General features: G+C 46.4%; 1 protein-coding gene across 6 annotated transcripts in view; it reads right to left on the reverse strand.

Moving 5' to 3' along the window:
• Positions 1 to 21,987, reverse strand: part of Nos (Nitric oxide synthase) — a 761,521-nt gene that overhangs the window by 58,027 nt on the left and 681,507 nt on the right. For all 6 annotated transcript variants that reach the window (XM_069325290.1, XM_069325289.1, XM_069325287.1 and 3 more), the window contains 6 exons: positions 13,596 to 13,758; positions 8,451 to 8,542; positions 7,022 to 7,163; positions 5,235 to 5,374; positions 3,202 to 3,376; positions 303 to 404 (listed from right to left, as the gene is read on the reverse strand). In XM_069325290.1, the coding sequence (XP_069181391.1) occupies positions 303 to 404; positions 3,202 to 3,376; positions 5,235 to 5,374; positions 7,022 to 7,163; positions 8,451 to 8,542; positions 13,596 to 13,758 (814 nt within the window). The remainder of the gene's footprint in view (positions 1 to 302; positions 405 to 3,201; positions 3,377 to 5,234; positions 5,375 to 7,021; positions 7,164 to 8,450; positions 8,543 to 13,595; positions 13,759 to 21,987) is intronic.

A 21,987-nucleotide genomic window follows, 5' to 3' on the forward strand; every position in this document is an offset into this window, starting at 1 on the left:
TTCTCTATTTTGCATTAATCGTCAAAGATTTAACCATTTTTATTACATTCCACTTGGGCTTGAAGGATATTTTCCAATCGCCTGTTTCGCACTGGCACAAACCAAACAATAGATTACTCAAACACGAGATACAATACAAGTAGTCAACACGTCACATGCCTGGGATGTAATGTGACACGTCACATGCCTGGGATGTAATGTGACACGTCACATGCCTGGGATGTAATGTGACACGTCACATGCCTGGGATGTAATGTGACACTTCACATGCCTGGGATGTAATGTGACACGTCACCACTGACCTGGAATGAGTGGAGAACGGCGATGTTGACCTCCACCAGGGCCTTGTCCTTCCACAGGTTGGTGGGGCTGCGTGTGTCCAGGCCCATCTGGCGACCCACCCGCTGTTAAGGCACAGGAAACACTTTCACACAAGAATATCTAAAATGTTGAGTTGAATTTACAGCGTCACCTCTTTGCCTCAAAATAAATTATTTCATCGATATGTCATGCATTCTGACATACATAAACACACACACACACACACACGCACATTTATATATATAATATATATACATATACATACATATATACATACACATACATACATACACAAAATCAGTTGATTGACAGTTGAGAGGCACGCCCAGAGAGCCTGAGCTCAACCTCCGCAAAGCACAACTAGGCGAGAACACACACACACACACACACACACACACACACACACACACACACACACACACACACACACACACACACACACACACACACACACACACAAGCGGATAACATCAGCGGCATATGCCAGGCTGGCCAACATACGAACGGCATTCAGAAACTTGTGTAAAGAATCATTCAGAACTTTGTATACCACATATGTCAGGCCAATCCTGGAGTATGCAGCCCCAGCATGGAGTCCATATCTAGTCAAGGATAAGACTAAACTGGAAAAGGTTCAAAGGTTTGCCACCAGACTAGTACCCGAGCTGAGAGGTATGAGCTACGAGGAGAGACTACGGGAATTAAACCTCACTTCGCTGGAAGACAGAAGAGTTAGGGGGGACATGATCACCACATTCAAGATTCTGAAGGGGATTGATAGGGTAGATAAAGACAGTCTATTTAACACAAGGGGCACACGTACTAGGGGACACAGGTGGAAACTGAGTGCCCAAATGAGCCACAGAGATATTAGAAAGAACTTTTTTAGTGTCAGAGTGGTTGACAAATGGAATGCATTAGGAAGTGATGTGGTGGAGGCTGACTCCATACACAGTTTCAAGTGTAGATATGACAGAGCCCGATAGGCTCAGGAATCTGTACACCTGTTGATTGACGGTTGAGAGGCGGGACCAAAGAGCCAGAGCTCAACCCCCGCAAACACAACTAGGTGAGTACACCCCCATACCCATCTGACAATCTCACCTTGGATATTATAAGGAGCAGCAGAGGCACTAAGTGTGCCCCACCCTATGGTGTGTAACAGATCACTGGAAACAGGAGACCTACCGGAAAGCTTGAAGACAGCTAATGTAGTCCCGATATACAAAAAGGGTGACAGGTGCACAAGATGCACTGAACTATGGGCCAGTTTCCCTAACGTGTATACCATGCAAGGTGATGGAGAAGATCGTGAGGAACAGGCTCGTAGAGCATCTGGAGGGAAATAGTTTTGTAACACGCCACCAGCATGGGTTCAGAGATGGTAAATCGTGCCTCACAGGTTTAATAGAATTCTATGACCAAGCAACACAAATTAGGCAAGAAAGAGGATGGGCAGACTGCATTTTCTTGGACTGTCAGAAAGCGTTTGCCACAGTACCTCACAAAAGGCTGTTACAAAAGTTGGAGCAACAGGCAGGAGTAAAAGGTAAGGTGCTCCAGTGGATCAGGGAGTATCTAAGCAACAGGAAACAGCGAATAACTGAGAAGGGGAGACATCAGAGTGGCGAGACGTCACCAGCGGAGCCCCACAGGGCTCTGTACTTGGACCCATCCTGTTTTTAATATATATGTAAACGACCTTCCAGAAAGCATAGACTCATTCATTTCAATGTTTGCTGATGATGCAAAAATTATGAGAAGAATCAAGACAGATGAAGATAGACAGAGACTACAGGACGGCCAGGACTAATTAGTGGAATGACCTAGAAAATGGCTACTAAAGTTAAACTCAGGAAAGTGTAAAGTAATGAAATTAGGCGAAGGGAGCAGAAGGCTGAACATAATGTACCATCTGGGAGGTGATATCCCGCAAGAGTCAAGTACAGAAAGATCTGGGGTTAATATCACACCGAACCTGTCCCCAGAGGCCCACATCAAAAGGATATCAGCCGCCGCATTTGCTAGTTTCGGCAACATAAGAACTGCCTTTAGAAACTTGTGTAAGGAACCGTTCAGGACCTTGTATACCACTTATGTCAGACTAATCCTGGAGTATGTAGCTTCAGCCTGCAGTCCATACCTAGTTAAAGACAAGACAAAGTTAGAGAAGATTCAACGGTATGCCACCAGACTAGTCCCAGAACTGAGAGGTATGAGCTACAAGGAAAAGCAAAGGGAGCTGAACCTCACATTCCTTGAAAACAGAGTAAGGGGAGACATGATAACCACTTACGAAATTCTCTGGAGAATTGACAGGGTGGACAAAAACTCTTTAGCACGGGTGGAACACGTACAAGGGGGGAGGGGCAGATGGAAATTTAGTACCCAAATGAGCCACAGAGACGTTAGAAAGAATTTGTTCAGTGTCAAAGTAGTTAGTAAATGGAATGCACTAGGAAGTGATGTGGTGGAGGCTGACTCCATACACAGTTACAAATGTAGATATTATAGAGCCCAGTAGGCTCAGGAATCTGTACACCAGTTGATTGACAGTTGAGAAGCGGGACCAAAGAGCCAAAGCTCAACCCCCGCAAGCACAACTAGGCGAGTACACAATCACACAACGAGATATTTCACACGCGTTAAAATACAATGATACAATATATTTTAGTCTCAAGAACATACCGCAAGCATGATCTGGGCTACACGTATAATGGTAGCATTGGTCCAGGTTACCCTATGTACAACACGTCTAACGAGAATAATTATGTATGCCACTACAGATGTGTGTTGTGTATACAATGTGGTATGACGGCAACACATGTGGCATAGCTTCATTATACATAATTAACTACAGCACTGACAATGTTAAATTACCTCGAGGATATTGAAGCGTTGAGGGTCGCAGAGGTCGCGGGTGCCTATCTCGGAGACCATGTACCAGCCGTTGAAGGGCGCAGCGGGGAACTCCAGGCCGCCACAGTCGAACATGAGGGACGCCACCGCCGGCAGGGCGTACCACTGCAGCTCCAGCTCTGAGAACCACTTGTACCTGTCCACGAAAGTAAATATTTTTATTTTACATCTCTCAATCTCCGGTGTGTTGTGGAATATTTTTTTTTATTACGTCTAAGATCAATTAAGACTACTTTCCCTATTTGATCTCCCTATGTTGCAACATCGCGTACGTCATCCTGCACCGGGCATCCTGGGAAAACTTGCACATTAACCAAAACAAGTTATAAACATTTATTAACACGCCAAATTTTGGATATATCTATACTGTATGAGAACGCGTTTGACTGTTTTGAATGTCCGTCAAAAGTTAAGAGGCCAGACGCTTGGGGCTAGCCTCACTCAAATTTGTTGGGGGTAAACGGGGTACGGAATGGGTGTGATTAAATGATTCAAGAAATATTAGTAATTATTAACCCCCCTCCCCCACGTCCTGTTGGATTCTCATGGATTCAATTCTGGTCAGATGTGAAATATGGGTTGAGATGACCGAAGAGTTTTCACAAGAACAACTATTGCCTTAGTTGACCAGAGTGTCAGTGCAGACTCCTGATCACATGCCTCTGTATGACTTGCCATCCTGTGTGATGGGGATTTGTTAGCACCACGTATCTAGCTTTATGACACACTGTACTCCCCTTCATATAGTCTAGGGCAGCTGCACATATGCAGCTGCATCTAAATGTGTTAATAACAATAACAAAAAAACAAACACATTCAGTAGTGTCATTCCCCCTAATATTATATTTTATAAAGGGGAATAGAGGCTAAGACGGGTGTGAGTGTAGAGGTTGATGTTGGAGGATGTTGAAGGATGAGGGGACGAGGGGAGGGGGCACTCTGGCACCTACAGTTATCTCTCCTGGAACTTATATCAAATTGTCAATCCCACTATCGTGAAAATAAACATGTAATTCACCTGGGAACTTGGAGAGACTAACCACCGACCCTATGAAGCGTGAGGCAGATTTTGCTAAGAGCAGTCTTAGTAAGGAAAGATTACAGATGCACCAACCTCCGCACAGCTGTAATTTTCGACTTTTCCTGATTACTGCTAAAGCTCTGAAAAATTAGTGATCCACGGCGACGTCACAAAAATTATAAACCACACGTGGTATACATATGGTGGGCGAGGATCACTAATTCATCTGAGCTTAAGTAGTAGTTGGGAAAAGTCGAAACTTCCTGCTGGGCAGCAGTTAGTTGCTCCTGGAATCTTTCCTTACTAAGACTGGTCACAGCAAAGTCGGTAGAGCCGCTGCCTCACGCTCGTAGGGTCGGCATTTCGTCTCTCCCAGTCCTCAGGTGAAACGACCTGAACTCGCTCGAACTTCCTGTCCATCACATTGGAAACAATAGACAGAATGCGAGGCGCATGTTCAAAACATGTTACACACAGGTAACAGTCCACATCTTTGTACTCCCGAAAACGCTTTCCATGGAAGCGGAAATAAAAAATACCAATATCAAGCCTAAAGCCATTCATAGGCATACTATCCTAAATCTAGGATATATATGAACTAGGATAGGTTAGGTTGATTCATTATTAACGTCAAATTTTACAAGCATTTCCTCGAGTACAAAATGTGGACTTAACTATGGGCAGCAGAACACATGACGTTCACTATACATGTCACTATCTCACTGTATCAACTGAGAAGAAAATGTATCATTTACACAGATTGTGGAAAAATTGCCGAGCCCGTCTGCGATTGTCATCGAAAGGTCATCCACGCTGCAGTAACCTAACCTTCCATTAGTATATATATGAATGAAATGTGGTGTACATTATACAGTGTATGTTAACATATATAGTATATTTACCAGCGAAGAGGGGCAGACGCGCCTCCTACTTTACGCGCCTCTTGTGGCCACACAGACACAGTGCTACTTACTCTGGGTGGACGATGGGCACCGTCAGCACCAAGTCTGGCGGGATGTCGAACCACTCGGGGTCGTGGCCGCCGGCAGAGAGAACCAGGGGTAGAACCTCCCACCTCTTGCCCTGGCCCTTCCACCCCAGCCGCTGACACACCTGTGGACACGTGCATCTTGACACACCTGCGGACACCTGCCACCACTTGATCCGCCAGAGGGTTAAAAGAGGGAGGTGGTGAATGATGCATCAGGGTGACTGGAGGTTACCAGGCGTGTAACGCGGTAAGTGCTCGAGCTCCTCTCACTGCCAGACATGATGGCACCAGCTGCACCACGGTGGCAGGGGGAGGGGGGGTGATGTGGCAGGTAGGGGGAGAGGGGGGGGGTGATGTGGCAGGTAGGGGGAGAGGGGGGGGGTGATGTGGGAGGCAGGCGGAGGGGGGGGGGAGGTAATGTGGGAGGCAGGCGGAGGGGGGAGGTAATGTGGGAGGCAGGGGGAGGAGGAAGGTAATGTGGGAGGCAGGGGGAGGAGGAAGGTAATGTGGGAGGCAGGGGGAGGGGGGAGGTAATGTGGGAGGCAGGGGGAGGGGGAGGTAATGTGGGAGGCAGGGGGAGGGGGGAGGTAATGTGGGAGGCAGGGGGAGGGGGGAGGTAATGTGGGAGGCAGGGGGAGGGGGGAGGTAATGTGGGAGGCAGGGGGAGGGGGGAGGTAATGTGGGAGGCAGGGGGAGGGGGGAGGTAATGTGGGAGGCAGGAGGAGGGGGGAGGTAATGTGGGAGGCAGGGGGAGGGGGGAGGTAATGTGGGAGGCAGGGGGAGGGGGGGAGGTAATGTGGGAGGGAGGGGGGGAGGTAATGTGGGAGGCAGGGGGAGGGGGAGAGGTAATGTGGGAGGCAGGGGGAGGGGGGGAGGTAATGTGGGAGGCAGGGGGAGGGGGGAGGTAATGTGGGAGGCAGGGGGAGGTAATGTGGGAGGCAGGGGGAGGGGGGGGAGGTAATGTGGGAGGCAGGGGGGAGGTAATGTGGGAGGCAGGGGAAGCGGGAGGTAATGTGAGAGGCAGGGGAAGGGGTGGGGAAGTTTTTCCATTTATAAACAGGGGGGGGTTTCGCGGGTGCATGGAATCACTTTTGGGTCTTTGTTTGGAGGAGGGGCTGAAACCCGCTGTTTATGAATGAAAAACTGTTTACACGCGACTCAAGTGATGACGTTCAAACACTTCCGGAACAAGTGCCTCACTGACGAATTCTGTTCGAACCACAACGCTGTAAATGCTTCACCCACGTACTACAAATAATCGCCAACAGAACCTAAACACCAAAAAACAATACCTAAATATGAACAGCATGCTAATATATAGTAATATTAATTTATATTTGAGAAAATTCCTATTTTGAATGAAACATGTTTAAAATTGATGAATGCGACTTTGGAGTCGGCCGCTGGATGGAATGGACTTAGTCTGAGGACGTGTTTTCTCTGTACATCAAGAAAATGTAAATACGTCTTTATACAATAACTTTACCACTGAGTAATTTTAAATTTATACAAAACATACGAAGCCAAATAGACGATTAAATAGTGATTGTAGTTACAAGTGGAAGTAAGCAAGAGTAATCATTGTCGTTTACGGGAACTCCCTAACTGGTCTCTCAATCCCTTTTTCTATATCCCAATTATCCCAGTATCCCTCCCCGTCCCAGCCAAGTGCAATACAATCACACAGGCTTTGTGCTTTTTCACTTAGTGTTCTTCATCAGAGCGGCAGAGAGCGGTGGAAGGTACACGAGGGAGACGAAGAAGGATACCTCTGTGAGTTCGATGTTGAGGGGGTCGCCGATGACGGAGCCGTCCTCTTGCTTGTACCCGGCGTAGCTGATCAGCTGAGGGTTCCACACCCGGAAGTCGTGTTTCCCGTCGGTCCTCTGAGGGAAGATGGTAATGGCCGACCTGTCGGGGGTGAGAACCATGTAAGACTGGTGGCCCTAACACTGAGCATCTCTCATGCTCCTCGCAACACATCCTTACAACACACACTTCAACGCGAGGTGAAGTAACCCGCACGCTAGACTTGTGTACGCAAATATACTGCAAGACAAATTAAAAATAAATGTTTAAGAGGGAAATTAAGATTATTTCCCAAGGGTTCGTGTTCTACTGTTTGCTTAAAGGCAAAGAATAAACTATAATTGTCCTTAAAAATGGGCAATTCAGTTCAGACCTCAAACGTCCACATGTGTGGATGACGGCCACGTCACGTGTGGGGGGGGGGCTCCCCCCCGTCACGTGTGGCCCCCCCCCCCGTCACGTGTGGGGGGGGGGGGGCCGTGACGTGTCGCCATCCTGCTTGGTCTCTGACCTTCCAACACATTAATTATTTAAAATATATAATTCTTTATAAAGAATTCTAGAATTGTGAAGCCTTGATTGATGGGCTTACGGTGGCGAGTGATCGTCAAGTTACATTCAACACAGTTTTATTAATCCATTGTTGACAGCGCCAGACTTGATCACGAGGATTTCGCAACAATGGTTTAAGACCATAAGTAAATTGTAAAGATGTTACTAGAGCCAGGAATAAGTTTAGCTCTATGTCAATGAAAAGAACCACCACCCGTAAATTTCACCTGTTTAATTACCCAGCCACAGACAGATAAACAGAGACAGACAGACAGACAGACAGACAGTGCAACAACAACCTGTCCCCTCGCATAACACACTGTATTTTGACGCAGACATCCTCAACGTCAGATTAGGATGCATTAATCACAGCGGCCTTCAAAAAATAACTTTTCCCATTTCCACTGGGCAGTAGAGTGACTGTCTCGCTTCGTGCAGATCGGCGTTCAATCCCCGACCGTCCAAAGTGGTTGGGAATCATTACTTTTTGCCCCGTCCCATCCCAAATCCTTATCCCTTCCCAGTGCTATATAGTCGTAATGACTTGCCGCTTTCCTCGGACAATTCCCTTCCTCCTATTTGTGGGACCTCTTAGGTGCGGGCAATTTAGTGCATCTCTTAGTGACGTTGTGAACGCTCGAGACGACGGAATGGTGACAAAGAATATCCATCCACCTCTCCTCTATACATCTCGTACAAATGTGTATATTATATATACATATATACACATATATATACATATATACACATACACACACATACATACACACACATACACACATACATACATACATACATACATACATACATACATACATACCACACACACACACGTACCTAAGGTTGCCTTTGTTGGTGCCATACTTGATGTGGTTGCAGAGTGCCTCAAACATGCCGCTGGCAGTGGTGACGTAGCGGGCGTCGAACACCTGCACGATAAAAAGGTCAACTTGGGGTCAAAACATCTGTGAACGCTAATGTCTTGGGTCAACATAGGTCAGATGTCACCACAGTGCCAGAAATGTAAATAAAAGTTATCTGGCTTTATTAAAACTCATCCTTTAATCCCTACACAATCAGCAATTTTATTCAGTGTAAGCAAATATATTATTCAATGAACAATACGAGGGGGTGTTATACATTAATGGAACGGAGAACAGGATTGTACAACACTGAGCGGAATATTAACATTGTGCCACTGAATAACAGATTGAGGAGAATTGTAGTTTTAAACCATTTATTAAGTGTTTAACGAGTCAACGGTTAAATGAGGTGTAGAGCTGCAGTTTCTCTCGTAATGTTTTTTGGAGAAAGTATAATGATAGTTGTGATAATATACCAACAATCCACGTGGCGTACAACCTGAGAGCAGACCAAAACTACCTCGAACCATGCGACAAGCTTTTTTAAAAAATGTCTTCCTAGGTGTATGACAGTCATTTTGTATTTTTTTTCCTGTGGAAACCAATTGTACTTCATAGTGGGGAATTCACTTGTTTTCTTGTAACCGCGCCTGGTACCTACAGAACCCCACCTAATTGATGGGGTTCTGGGAGTAGTAGTTCTCCCAAAGCCCGGCCAGAGGCCAGGTTGACCTGAGAGGAACGATTAGGCTGTGTGGAATAATTGCTTTTCTTCTGCTGTGGGTATGTTATTATTAAGGCCTGTCGGCCGTCTATCACTCCCTCAAAGGAGGACGTAATGTATGGGGGGTTTGATAGGGCTGGTAATAGCCCGACTTCGGTTAGAAGACACAGAAATGCTTTATTTATGAATAATGGCTGTGTGGAATAATGGCTGTAATGAATAATATTACAACAATGCGAGGCGTGCCCGAGGGTGTGGAGGACAAGCCAGTGACGGGCTTAAGATTCAATTTCTGTATTATGCACCCCATACCCATCTGGTGGGCGGTGGTGGAAAGGGTAACAGAGGCACATAATAGGTTCAGGAACTGAACCCCATTGTGTCCTTCCCTGACATTTCGTTGTAATATACATGTAAACGGGACAGTTAAAGCTGAAGTGTGTTTAAGTAACATTTAGTTTGTGTATTTATATGTTCAATGCTCTATTCTATCCAGGTCTGAGAGGAGGAGGAATTACCGACGCCGCCACATTAACAGACAAGACGGTGCAGGTTTGTCTTTAGTAATTATATGTATTCTGAATCACTGAAAATTAATTATTTCAAATATAAACACCAGTTTGGCGTGGCTATGATTCTATGTTTATCCTATTGACTTTGGAATTAACTCTACGATGACCTGTGGTATACGACGTGTGTGTTCTGCTCGTTTTATGAGCATTTATGCCGGTGATCAAGCATGTTGTTTATGCATTGTCCTGTACTCGTACTGTTTTAGAAAATAAGACATTTAATGAGAGAATTACAATCTACCCCTCTGTGCTTGCTCGGGCTAGATTGTGGTGCATCTTATGAAGTAACCAACACATGATTTACACAATTTACAATTATCTTGTTTATTGAATACAATTTAATGTGGGGAGAGAGCTGGTATAACCAGAGTATTACCACCTGCGTTGCCACACAACGCTCCAACACCGTCCAGCACCTGGTAACACTGCACCTGCCTTGCCACACAACGCTCCAACACCGTCCAGCACCTGGTAACACTGCACCTGCCTCGCCACACAACGCTCCAACACCGTCCAGCACCTGGTAACACTGCACCTGCCTCGCCACACAACGCTCCAACACCGTCCAGCACCTGGTAACACTGCACCTGCCTTGCCACACAACGCTCCAACACCGTCCAGCACCTGGTAACACTGCACCTGCCTTGCCACACAACGCTCCAACACCGTCCAGCACCTGGTAACACTGCACCTGCCTCGCCACACAACGCTCCAACACCGTCCAGCACCTGGTAACACTGCACCTGCCTTGCCACACAACGCTCCAACACCGTCCAGCACCTGGTAACACTGCACCTGCCTTGCCACACAACGCTCCAACACCGTCCAGCACCTGGTAACACTGCACCTGCCTCGCCACACAACGCTCCAACACCGTCCAGCACCTGGTAACACTGCACCTGCCTTGCCACACAACGCTCCAACACCGTCCAGCACCTGGTAACACTGCACCTGCCTCGCCACACAACGCTCCAACACCGTCCAGCACCTGGTAACACTGCACCTGCCTTGCCACACAACGCTCCAACACCGTCTAGCACCTGGTAACACTGCAAACCACATATACAACATTTCTACAACTTATAACACAGCGAGTGGACAGACGAGTGCAAAAAAACTGTAGACAGAACTTCAGGATGAGCTGCAGGACTATGTAAAAGTCATGCATGCAAAACAATACACAAAAAATGGGATGATCTAATAAACAAATGCCGAATAGATCACAGAAACCGAAGACAGATCTGGTAAAAGAAACAAGTAAAAAAAACACGAGACCTCTTGAGAAAACCATGAGACTTCATGAGAAACCTCGACAGAGGACACCACCTTACGTCAGACTCCTTATAAAACAAGCTTTAAGAAGAAAGAAAAAGAACGGAAATTAAGTTAGTATTGGCGTTATGACCAATAACGAAGTCTTGTATAGTGAAACATGATAATGATGAAAACAGATAATGTGAATACATTGAGCCTGGAAGCAGCTAAGCTTGCATTTTTGTCAGACGTATAAATGATAATTGTCATGTAAGCTCCTGGCTAGATTTAAGAAATGATACTATGTACATTAGTGAATTAATGAAACATCCAGAAGGGTACATGATATAAGGTGTGACAATGTAAGGAATTGGTGGTGGTCAAATGAGTCGGTAGACTGTTACTGTGTGATCATCTGGGGCTACTCCGAGGCACCATGGGTAGGGTATTCAATTGGTAACTGAACTGGAGAGCAAACGGTCATGTTTGGTTGACACTTGGCAGTTCGTCTCAGGTAAGTCCTTATGTATTTCTCAAATATTTTCCACCAACATACATTAATAACTTATTGATGTATGCAACTCTAAGCTTGCTCCACTGTTGATGTGTTTAAGGGAGTTGGTTTAGAGTATTTTCTTATGTGTAGGGGTTACGGGATATTCCAACTACACCCTTCAGAGGTTTTTGGACCTGCTTACAGTTTCATTTGTGTGCCTTTATCTCTGTCCCAGGAGGATTGTGAGCATAAAGTAAATGTCAACAGGCAGTGCCAGAATTTGTGTCATGGGAAAGGGTTCTGTGATTAATAAATCAAAGTATGTACACTAGTTATTCTTATTTATATTATATTATATATATATATATATATATATATATATATATATATATATATATATATATATATATATATATATATATATATATATATATGTCGTACCTAGTAGCCAGAACGCACTTCTCAGCCTACTATGCAAGGCCCGATTTCCCTAATAAGCCAAGTTTTCCTGAATTAATATATTTTCTCTATTTTTTTTCTTATGAAATGATAAAGCTACCCATTTCATTATGTATGAGGTCAATTTTGTTTTATTGTAGTTAAAATTAACGTAGATATATGACCGAACCTAACCAACCCTACCTAACCTAACCTATCTTTATAGGTCAGGTTTGGTTAGGTAGCCCAAAAAGGTAGGTTAGGTAGTCGAAAAACAATTCATGAAAACTTGGCTTATTAGGCAAATCGGGCCTTGCATAGTAGGCTGAGAAGTGCATTCTGGCTACTAGGTACGACATTATATATATATATATATATATATATATATATATATATATATATATATATATATATATATATATATATATATATATATATATATATATATATATATATATATATTGTGTGTAATAATATATATATTACACACACACACCTATATGACCTGCCCCTTCCCCAGCAATACATAATTTTCACGGATGACTTAATTCTGTCTACCACCTAAGGTAATCAAAGACCATTGGCCTACAATAGAATTCATAAACGACTTTGAAAAGTAACAGAAAATAAAGTGCTAACAAAAAAATTGCACTTTGCAAATTTAAATATGAAGTTTGTTACCCTCCACAACGACCCAATCCAATATTCGAATGTAGGCAGAATATCGAGACGAATATTAGAGCAGGAATCAGAATTCCCCTAAATGGCAGAATAGACAAAGCAAAAACAGCCTTAGAAAAGCCGAGAAGATTCCTTGACCTCAGCACGAACATGTAAAGCATCACTTATACAAGGCTCTAGTCCGGCCGCATTTCTCATGTCCTCCAGCACCATTACACACCTTAAAAGAAGTTAACGTATAAAAATTACAAGTGCAAAACATGCTATTAAGAGGAACAGCAAAACACCGTTTAACAAGACAATCATGGAACTCCATGAAGCCCTGAAGACACGACCACAACGTCAGACAACAACAATAAACTACCAGGGTGTGGGAATATAATCTTTATAGAAAACCAGATGCTAAAAGCCCCCACAATACACAATTTGAAGATGAAACAGTCTAGAAAAACGCACGAAAAAAGTGGAAATGGCTAGGGACTGAGTCATAAGTGCATGACGCCGCACACGACTTTATCTTAAAGTTTTTTGTTATACAGTGACAATATTCATTAAATTTTCTAACAGCCTTAGCAATTTGTAACATCTGATTTAGAATGGTTACCTCCCTTGTGACTATAATTTATTTTACTATGAGGGGAATTATTAGCATGACTACACATGATCGAGAAAGCACCGAGCCGTCAAATGCAACAAAAGATGGATTGGAGAAGAATCTTAAATACAGCTGGATATGGTCAGTCAATTTGTCAATTCCTTAAATTATTATTTGCAAGTTTCACATGTATTTGACGTGAGTATAGACGCATCTATGTAGTAACAACAGTATACATCTGTGTTCATGTCCACGTAGATCATTAATAAACCCCCAAGTTCATCTTTCCTGCCCGCCTTCCCTTAAGCGAGGCCACCAGACAACACCAGGGGATACCCAGCCAACGCACGTCTGCTCACCTGCAGTTTGGACCACTGGATGCGTCCTATGCACCTGGGAGCGTTCCTCCAGCCCAGCTTGGCGCCGTAGACGAGCTCCGTCTGTGTAAGGTCGTAGGTACCTCGCTCCTCCACCTCCCTGCTCACCTGCTCCCACCGCTGCCTGTGCTGCTCACTCTGGTTCCTGCAACAAATAATTGGTCCCTCTTCAGTCATCAGCCTCACACAACAAGACGAAACTGTTTCCTAAACTATCGCTTCGTTTATGGCCTCGTCTTTGTTTAAATATCAAAACTTTCACATCACAAAGCACACTCGCAACCCTCTTTAAAAGCTCAGCGGCGGTTTCTTTATTATGGCCTAAAGATTGTCTAGGAACACACACTAGGAAGCAAGTGGACATGTTCACGAGTGTGCTACTATTTTATAACCTAAAAATAAACCCTAAATGTTATATTTGGTGATGTAAACAACAGAAAACAGATTTAAATATTCAAAACCTAAAAAAAAATAACAGTTGAAGACAAGAACATGAAATTAACAGCAAAAACAAACACCAGGCGTGCGAGCGAGAGAGAGGAATAATCAACTAAAAATAAGAGATAAGAAATTAACGACAGGAGAACAAAAGTAAAACGGAACACGTAAATAAGCTGACGTTATCAGATAGTGTCAGAATATAGCAGCCCATTTTCCTGGTTAGATAGTACCCATAGTCACGAATTCGTACGTACTTGGTTAGCTCTTAGATAGTAGTATACCGACTAGCAAGGATTTTTTTTTTTTTTTTTAAATAAATGAAGTTACAACACAAACTTAAATACTCCCAGGCCTAGTATTGCACACACATGTACTATATTAGGCCTTCATATCGTGTATTAGGCCTAGGAAGGTTAGAATAGCTTATTTTGTCAAAGCAACAAGACAAAAAATTGTTTCTCGGTTTGTCTAATAGTTCAGATTTCTAATTTCTAGTTTCGTTATACGTCGGTATATATACTATGGTCCTCATCGTTACTATAATACTACCAAAACAGGAGGATGAGCTGGAATATAGGGCATTGGCATAAGGGAACTTCTCTCAATGTTACAGCATTAATTCACTTTTTCCTTATACTATTTTTTTTTAGTATTCAAGTATAACTATTGTCTTTCTCAAACATTAAGTCGTATGCAGGTCTTACTCTTCCCTTCAGCCTTGCATCAACTGCAAGCATCGACATGCACGAGCCAGAATCACTCAGGGAAGCTGATTACACAGATTAGCAGCAGCAGCAGCAGCGGTCCTAATCTATGTAAACTATCTTCCCGAGGGAGTGAACTCTTGCATGTCAGTGTCTCAAGATGACTCAAAGCTAAGGAGACTAAAAATTTAACAGAGTGGGAGAACGGTGAAGAGACGGGCAGGATGGCTGTTCGTGCACAAACGGTCATTTCATTACATTCAATACTTATATTTTTATATACTGGTTCATTATATAAAAATTATATATGCGGTTGAGTCTAGTAGGTTTTACTTTTTCCAGATTTTCGAGAAATCTTGTTTCGATATCTTGTAAGCATATCATTCCACTCTTGTAGTCCCTAACGTCTATAATTTCCTATCTTACCCAACGTGTTTCGTGGTGTAACCTGCTCCTTTAGCTTTATTAGGTACTCTTAACAATAGCACAGAAGCGGCCGACATCTAGCGGCATTTCTTATGTCATCTTCTCTACTTCGACCTCATTTTGGGTAAACACCAAGCCTAGTGTTGCCAGCTCGTCGGTTTTTTGTTATATGTTGCCTCGAGAAACGTTTTTCTGGTGTGTCCAACACGTTTGGTGCCCTATGTTCCAACACTGAAGTCTACCTGGGGCTGCCGTGCGGTGTAGACGTGTCGCTTGACCGCTCCGGCAGTTTGGGGTAGTTGCCGTTTTCGCCAGCAGGAGGTGTGGGAGTGTCTACCCTCCCTGCTGTTCCTGGTGGTGGGGATGTGGCGTGTTTTGCGATGGGCAGCCCTATTCCCGCTGTCATGCAGTTAAACTCCATCAGATTGGAGTTTACTGGTCGTGCTGGTTACCCGCTGGTGGACGTGGTATTGAGTGACATGCTTCGAGTCCCAGTTTGGGACGTATATGGTGTTGAGTTGGTCACTGCTCACCGTGTCATCATCAAGTTTGTGGGTGAGGCGGTGTTACCGTGCTTTTCTACGGAGGTACGAGGGACGTACTTTGTAGCTGCAGGAATGCACCGGGTCTGTGGCCATTTCGGACCGTAGTGGTGCTGTGACGTATGTCAGTGTCTATGGCGCCCCTATGGAGTTTCCCGAGACACTCCTCCGGCGATTCTTCCAGAGGTACGGCTCTGTAATCAGTGTGCGGATGAACTCACTTTCGTCTGGCACGTATTCGGGTGTGAAGACCACCATTCGGACCCTCGGGATGCGACTGAGGTCGGACATTCTGTCCTCTGTCTGGCTGTTGGAGTACTACGTGCGGGTGTTTTATGCCCGACAACCCCGTACTTGCTTCCGGTGTGGCTTCTTGGGGCATCAGGCTGCAGAGTGTACTGCTGGTCCGGTTGCTCCCGTGAACTTGTTCCATGAAGAGGATTTCCCACCGCTCCCTTTGGAGGAGGACTCCGAGGGTGAGGTGGTGAGCGTCCCGTTCGCTGCTGAGGCTCCCCCAGCGTCACCCGACGTTCCCCCGGTTGTCGCAGACCCTCCTCCGGGTGTTGCGGTGCCGTCGGATGTTCCTCCTGACCATGTCTTTGGCCCTGCCGATCCCGTGGACCTTCCTGGTAATCCCTGTGTAGCGTCGCCGTCTGCTTCCTCGTCTTCGGATGCAGAACCTAGCCCTGCATCCTCGCCTCGGGTCCCTGCTGTGCTGGGGTGGCTGCGGAGCCTTCTGCTGTGTGTGTGGTCCGGTTCCTCCTGTGGTCGAGGCTGCTGTCGTTCTGCGTCGGGCGTCGGTTCGTCCGGCTAGTGGTGCCCGTGCTTCTGGATCTGCTTCCGGCTCTGACGATATCTGGCCGGAGCCCAAACGTTCCAGGCGTTCATCTACTGCCTGGGCTGATGTTGGGGACTTCAGTGACTGTGGGTCTTCAGGTGTTGACGGTGTGGCTCCGGATGAGTCGTTGTCTCCACGGTTGGTGGTGGCGGAGGTACATGTGCCTGCTGGTGCTGATGCCTGTGTCTCGGGTGTGCCTCCTGTTCCTTCCCCGCCCAGGGGCTCTCCGCAGCGGGGTGTGGTGGCTTCCGATGCCGAGGATGGTGAGGGTGCTGGTGCTGGGCGTGGCCTGGTGATAACATTGAGAAAGGATGCGCGCCGCCGTGGTTCCCTGCAGTCGTCTGGTGATGTGCCCGTGGCCGCTGGTGCCCCTGTGGTGGTGCCCCTGTGGTGGTGCCCCTGTGGTGGTGCTTCTGTGGTGGTGCCCTCTGTCGGGCCCCCTCCTGCGGTGTTGTGCCTTGAGGACTTGAAGGCCCGGGTTGCCGAGTTCCTGCTGCTTGAACAGCCGGAGGATTTTTCTGATGAGCGGGTTCCAGGTGTCTGGGATAGGGTGGCGGTTACTCGCATCCGGAGGGACACCATATGGGTTCCCTGTCTGCGGGTGTTTGTTGCCGGGATTCTGGTTCAAATGGCACCGCCGGTGTTGGGTCAAGCCTCTTGGGGAAGGTGGCTGCTTTGGGAGGCGTTTAATGTGTGGTATCCCCGGGTCGTGTTCCCGGGCAAATATGTAAGCTGATTTTACTTTGACATGTATGTTATCCTTCTGCTTTGCTCGCGTGTGTTTTTATTCTTAGCTTGTGTGCTGTGCGATTTTTTTGTTTTGTTTCATGATGTCCTTTATGTTGTGTTTTGTTCTCGATCCTTCAGGCCGATGCGTGTTTGTTGTTGTGTATGTACCTAAGTTTATTTTCTGATTTGCATGGTTTGCTTGTTTATTATTTGTTTAATTTGGCCTCGCCCTTTGTTTGTTGCGGGGCGGTTGGTTTGGTGTGTGTTTTTTATATATGTCTTGTTTCTGTGCTGTACGTCTTGTTTCGGTGTGTACGGATGGGTGTGTGTGTGTGTGTGTGTGTGTGTGTGTGTGTGTGTGTGTGTGTGTGTGTGTGTGTGTGTGTGTGTGTGTGTGTGTGTGTGGGGCCTCGCCCCCGCAGTCAGCCTCTTCAGCTTCTGCAGGATTCCTCGCCTCTACACGACTCTTCTATACCGGATCCGGTGCCTCCGCGGGATCCCTCGCCTGTGCTGGTATCTTCGCTTCCGCCAGCTGCGCCTGTTCTCTCTCCAGCTTCGGTCTCCTCTGTGGGTGGTGGCCTCATCCCCCGCGTCGTTGAGGATGCTTTGCTACGGAGTCGTGCTCGCCCAGAAGCCTCCTTACAGCACCTGTAGTCCTGGCCCCCCCCCCTCACAGCATCTGTAGCCCAGGAGACCCTCACAGCACCTGTAGTCCTGGGCCCCCCCCCTCACAGCACCTGGAGCCCAGGGGCCTATCTACCGCTTATGGGGTCGGTTTCCTCTGAATTTTAAATTTTCCTTAAACTCTAATACAGCTGATTTGGTTGGGCTTCCCCCCCCCCTCTTCCACTACTTACCCTCCTGATTCCTGCCATCCTCACGGGACACCCCCCCCCCCCTACATTCTCTAACGGCCACTGCACCGTTTACGTCCTCGTTATGTCCGATTGATTTTGAGCCACTCCTGTAGCTCTTAACCCCCCCCCCCCATCCTTATTCCAGCTGCAATTTAGGTGGGAACCTGCATTGGGGGGGGGCCGGCGTTGGGGGGGGGGGGCGGCGTTGGGGGGGGGCGGCGTTAGGGGGGGGGCCGGCGTTGGGGGGGGGGCCGGCGTTGGGGGGGGGGGCCGGCGTTGGGGGGGGGGGGCCGGCGTTGGGGGGGGGGCCGGCGTTGGGGGGGGGGCCGGCGTTGGGGGGGGGGGGCCGGCGTTGGGGGGGGGGGCCGGCGTTGGGGGGGGGGCCGGCGTTGGGGGGGGGGGCCGGCGTTGGGGGGGGGGGCCGGCGTTGGGGGGGGGGGCCAGCGTTGGGGGGGGGGCCAGCGTTGGGGGGGGGGGCCAGCGTTGGGGGGGGTCTCCGGCTTTGGGGGGGGGGTCCGGCGTTGGGGTGAGGATGTCCGGCGTTGGGATGAGGATGTCCGGCGTTGGGATGAGGATGTCCGGCGTTGGGAGGGAGATATCGCCGTTGCCAATGGAGGCAGCTAGTGTATTGTGCACCCCATGCTCATCCTGTGAGCGGTGGCGCAACAAAGGGGCACAAATGTATATTCTCAGACATCTGCTTTAAGTGTTTCTGGCAGGTGTCTGGGAATCACCACAACGCTGGTTCAAGTCATTCCACTGCATCAAAATTTATATTTTGACTGCAGAAAATACCACATACATGCAGACAAAACTTAAAGACAAAAGAATGCTAAAGTATGTTTTTTCCTGCATACTTGGGATCTGTGTTTGTGACCCATATTGGATCAATAGATGTGCTTGTCTTACTGCAAAATAGAATGATGGATTAACTTTTATCAATTTGACCTTGCCTGGTAATGGATACCTGATCAACCAGGCTGTTTGAAGCAGCTGCTCTCGGCCTTATACGTCAGGCTGCGAGCAGCCACGTCCAACAGCCTGGTTGATCAGGTATCCAGGAGGCCTAGCCAGAGACCGGACCTCTGACAAGTTGATCCCCTAAATCAAAGCAAGGTAACCTGCCTCAAGTCTAGCAGATTTTGTTGCAGATCCCGGTATATTGTTGACCTTTGGCTGCTCAAAGGCAATGCAAGATGGTAATCAATACCCTCTTTACGAGCAAATGTTTTGGCTAACTCATCAGTTCCATCATGCATTAGGAGGCACCTTATAATGACAGCTAGTCAATAGACACTTTTGCCCTGTAACATCTATGTATTTATAATAAATTGTTATACATTAATGGTAAGCCTTTTGTTAATACCTCAAATAATTTAAACATGGGGTATTACAGGCCCATAGAGCTGCTGTTTATTATGAGTAGTGGTTTTCAAACTACACAGCTTATACCAGTGTCATGTGTATCTGGTAGAAGCGAAATATGTATTCAGTGCAAGGATTTCAGGTATTTTATCATTTGTAATGAGATGTTTTGCAATTTAATGCAGCGTGCGCCCAGACCCGTCTCTAAATGGCTCATTTTGTTAACACTGCAAGATGTAATGCCCCTGGCCAGCCAGGGGTGTGTGTCCCTCCCCCCCCCCCCGGCTTTGTCCACACACTATACCACCATACAAGCTGACCTGCGAGATACCTGTAGCCAAGTGGTATTCAAGCTGTGGCAATGTCTGGTGGACAACGGATTGTTGCTTGCCTTTTTTGTTTTGTTTTGACATCAGAGCTTTGCTTGGTATTGGGATTTTGATCTGTTGTGGGTGCGCGAGATGATTGGTATCCGGCTGGTGGGAGGAGGAAGAGATTCAAGTCCGACGTCTGGGAGGGAGGTGGGTGGTGGTCCGGCATCATAGTATCCCCCCAATGCGCGAGGCTCTTGACTCTTGCAATATCGTTTACCGTGTTAAGTACCCACATTTGTATGCAGGCTTCCTGCACTTCACACACCTGTCCAGGAGCACATAATGACCCCATAACCACACAGCCTTAAAGCTCACTTGTGAAGCTGATCCTGGATTTTCAAGTGAGTGATGGCAGCTTAGTGGTTGAGGTGGGCGGAGGTGGGTTGAGGTGGGCGGCGGTGGGTTGACGTGGGAGGTGGGCGGTGGGGGTTGAGGTGCCAGAGATGGTGCCATTAGTTTTGCATGTAATATTAACGTCCTGAAGACTCGGCGCGACTTGAATGGTCTTTTGTTCACCGCAACTGCTGCTACTCACTGAACCAACCTTCAATGGCTGATGGATCATAAGTTAATATCTCCTCTTGACCAATCTGGTGTACCTATAGTCGCGTTGTAAAGTGGTTGTAAAGCCCTACACACAGGCTTGCCTCATCAGCAACACAAGGCAGTTGCCAGTCATTCCATTGTGTGCTTGTGGGGGGGGGGGGATGTTGCAGATCGCTCACCAGCGCCCAAGTATCGCTTTTTGCGCACAAATTTACCATAAAGCTTTATGCTAGTCGAAAACGTCCCGTGGTTTGAGATTTTGTCATCTATGTCACTGATGACAAAGGGTTGACCCCTCCCCTACCCCCAAGACGATTCCACTCTCGTGGAAAGTCACAACATTAAGAAGGTTCCACTCAACAACCTGATTCATTCACATTTAGGACCAATCTTTTGATTTTAGGGTATAACAGTTGTCTTTTTCTCGTTCATGCCGTATGCTTGCAGTATACAAGCACGAAAACCAGACTGCGCACCCCAGTCATACCTTCCTGATAATCATTATATATTCCAGAGTTTCGATCAAACTGCACTCGTCGCAAATAACCCCATAACGCTTAATTTTACCAATTGAAAATTTTTTTTTTTTACAACAGCCTTCAGTTCAAATGACAAATTAGCTAAGGAAACTGTTCAGAAATAAACAATCAACTTATAAGGAACCAGCAAAAATCTCTCACAAACAATGGTATCGGAACATCAAGAGCCGTGAGAGCGTCACACTTGACAACATTCACCTCAGAACTAATCATTATTAAGATGCAATAAAAAATACCCTCAACCACTTCGTGGCGTTGTTAAGGGTATAAGCAATGGCGTATAAACAAGCACGACTTTATAAACAACGGAGCAGCCATCACAATAATGCTTAAATATTCCCCACAAACTACAACACTGCTTCCTGTCACGGAAACATTAGCAATATAAATTGAACCTCCAAAATTAAACAACCTTCCATATACCTCAGAAATTTTTATGCAATACCAATGAAAGCTCTCCAGTCTCTATCACACAGTATCTCGAAGCAAATCGCACTGAACCAAACCACCTCCACTGTTCATTATACAAGTCATAACCACAACCATAGCACTCCAGCATTATACAAGCCCTTGTCACACCCCTTCCCAGCAATCATTTTAGAAGCAGCCGTAGAGAGAGAGAGAGAGAAGCAAGGTGAAGATAACTCGGAACAACCAAGCTAAGCTCGAGGATTACCACGAATGACTAGTACTAAATAATAAACTTATACACAGTAATATATATATATATACAATATATATATACATATCCACGTAGGGAAAAATTAAACAAATTCAAAAAGTTTTCCTTTTTCAGAGAAACCATAGCCCGCATCTCTGCCTATTCTGCACTACCAACATCCCTTACAAATAATTACAAACGGCACCTATCTGCTGCCCAACTGGAATTAAGCTTTCCCTGGTGTCCAACTTTGGTATGAAGATATTAGATAATCCATGTCCAGATACCCAGGAGGAGGTTGCGGCCTGGTCGCGTTGAGTGTGGACGTGCTGCCTGACCTCTTCTGTTGTTG

Source organism: Procambarus clarkii, chromosome 16 (assembly GCF_040958095.1).
Source record: "Procambarus clarkii isolate CNS0578487 chromosome 16, FALCON_Pclarkii_2.0, whole genome shotgun sequence".
Lineage (NCBI taxonomy): Eukaryota > Metazoa > Arthropoda > Malacostraca > Decapoda > Cambaridae > Procambarus > Procambarus clarkii.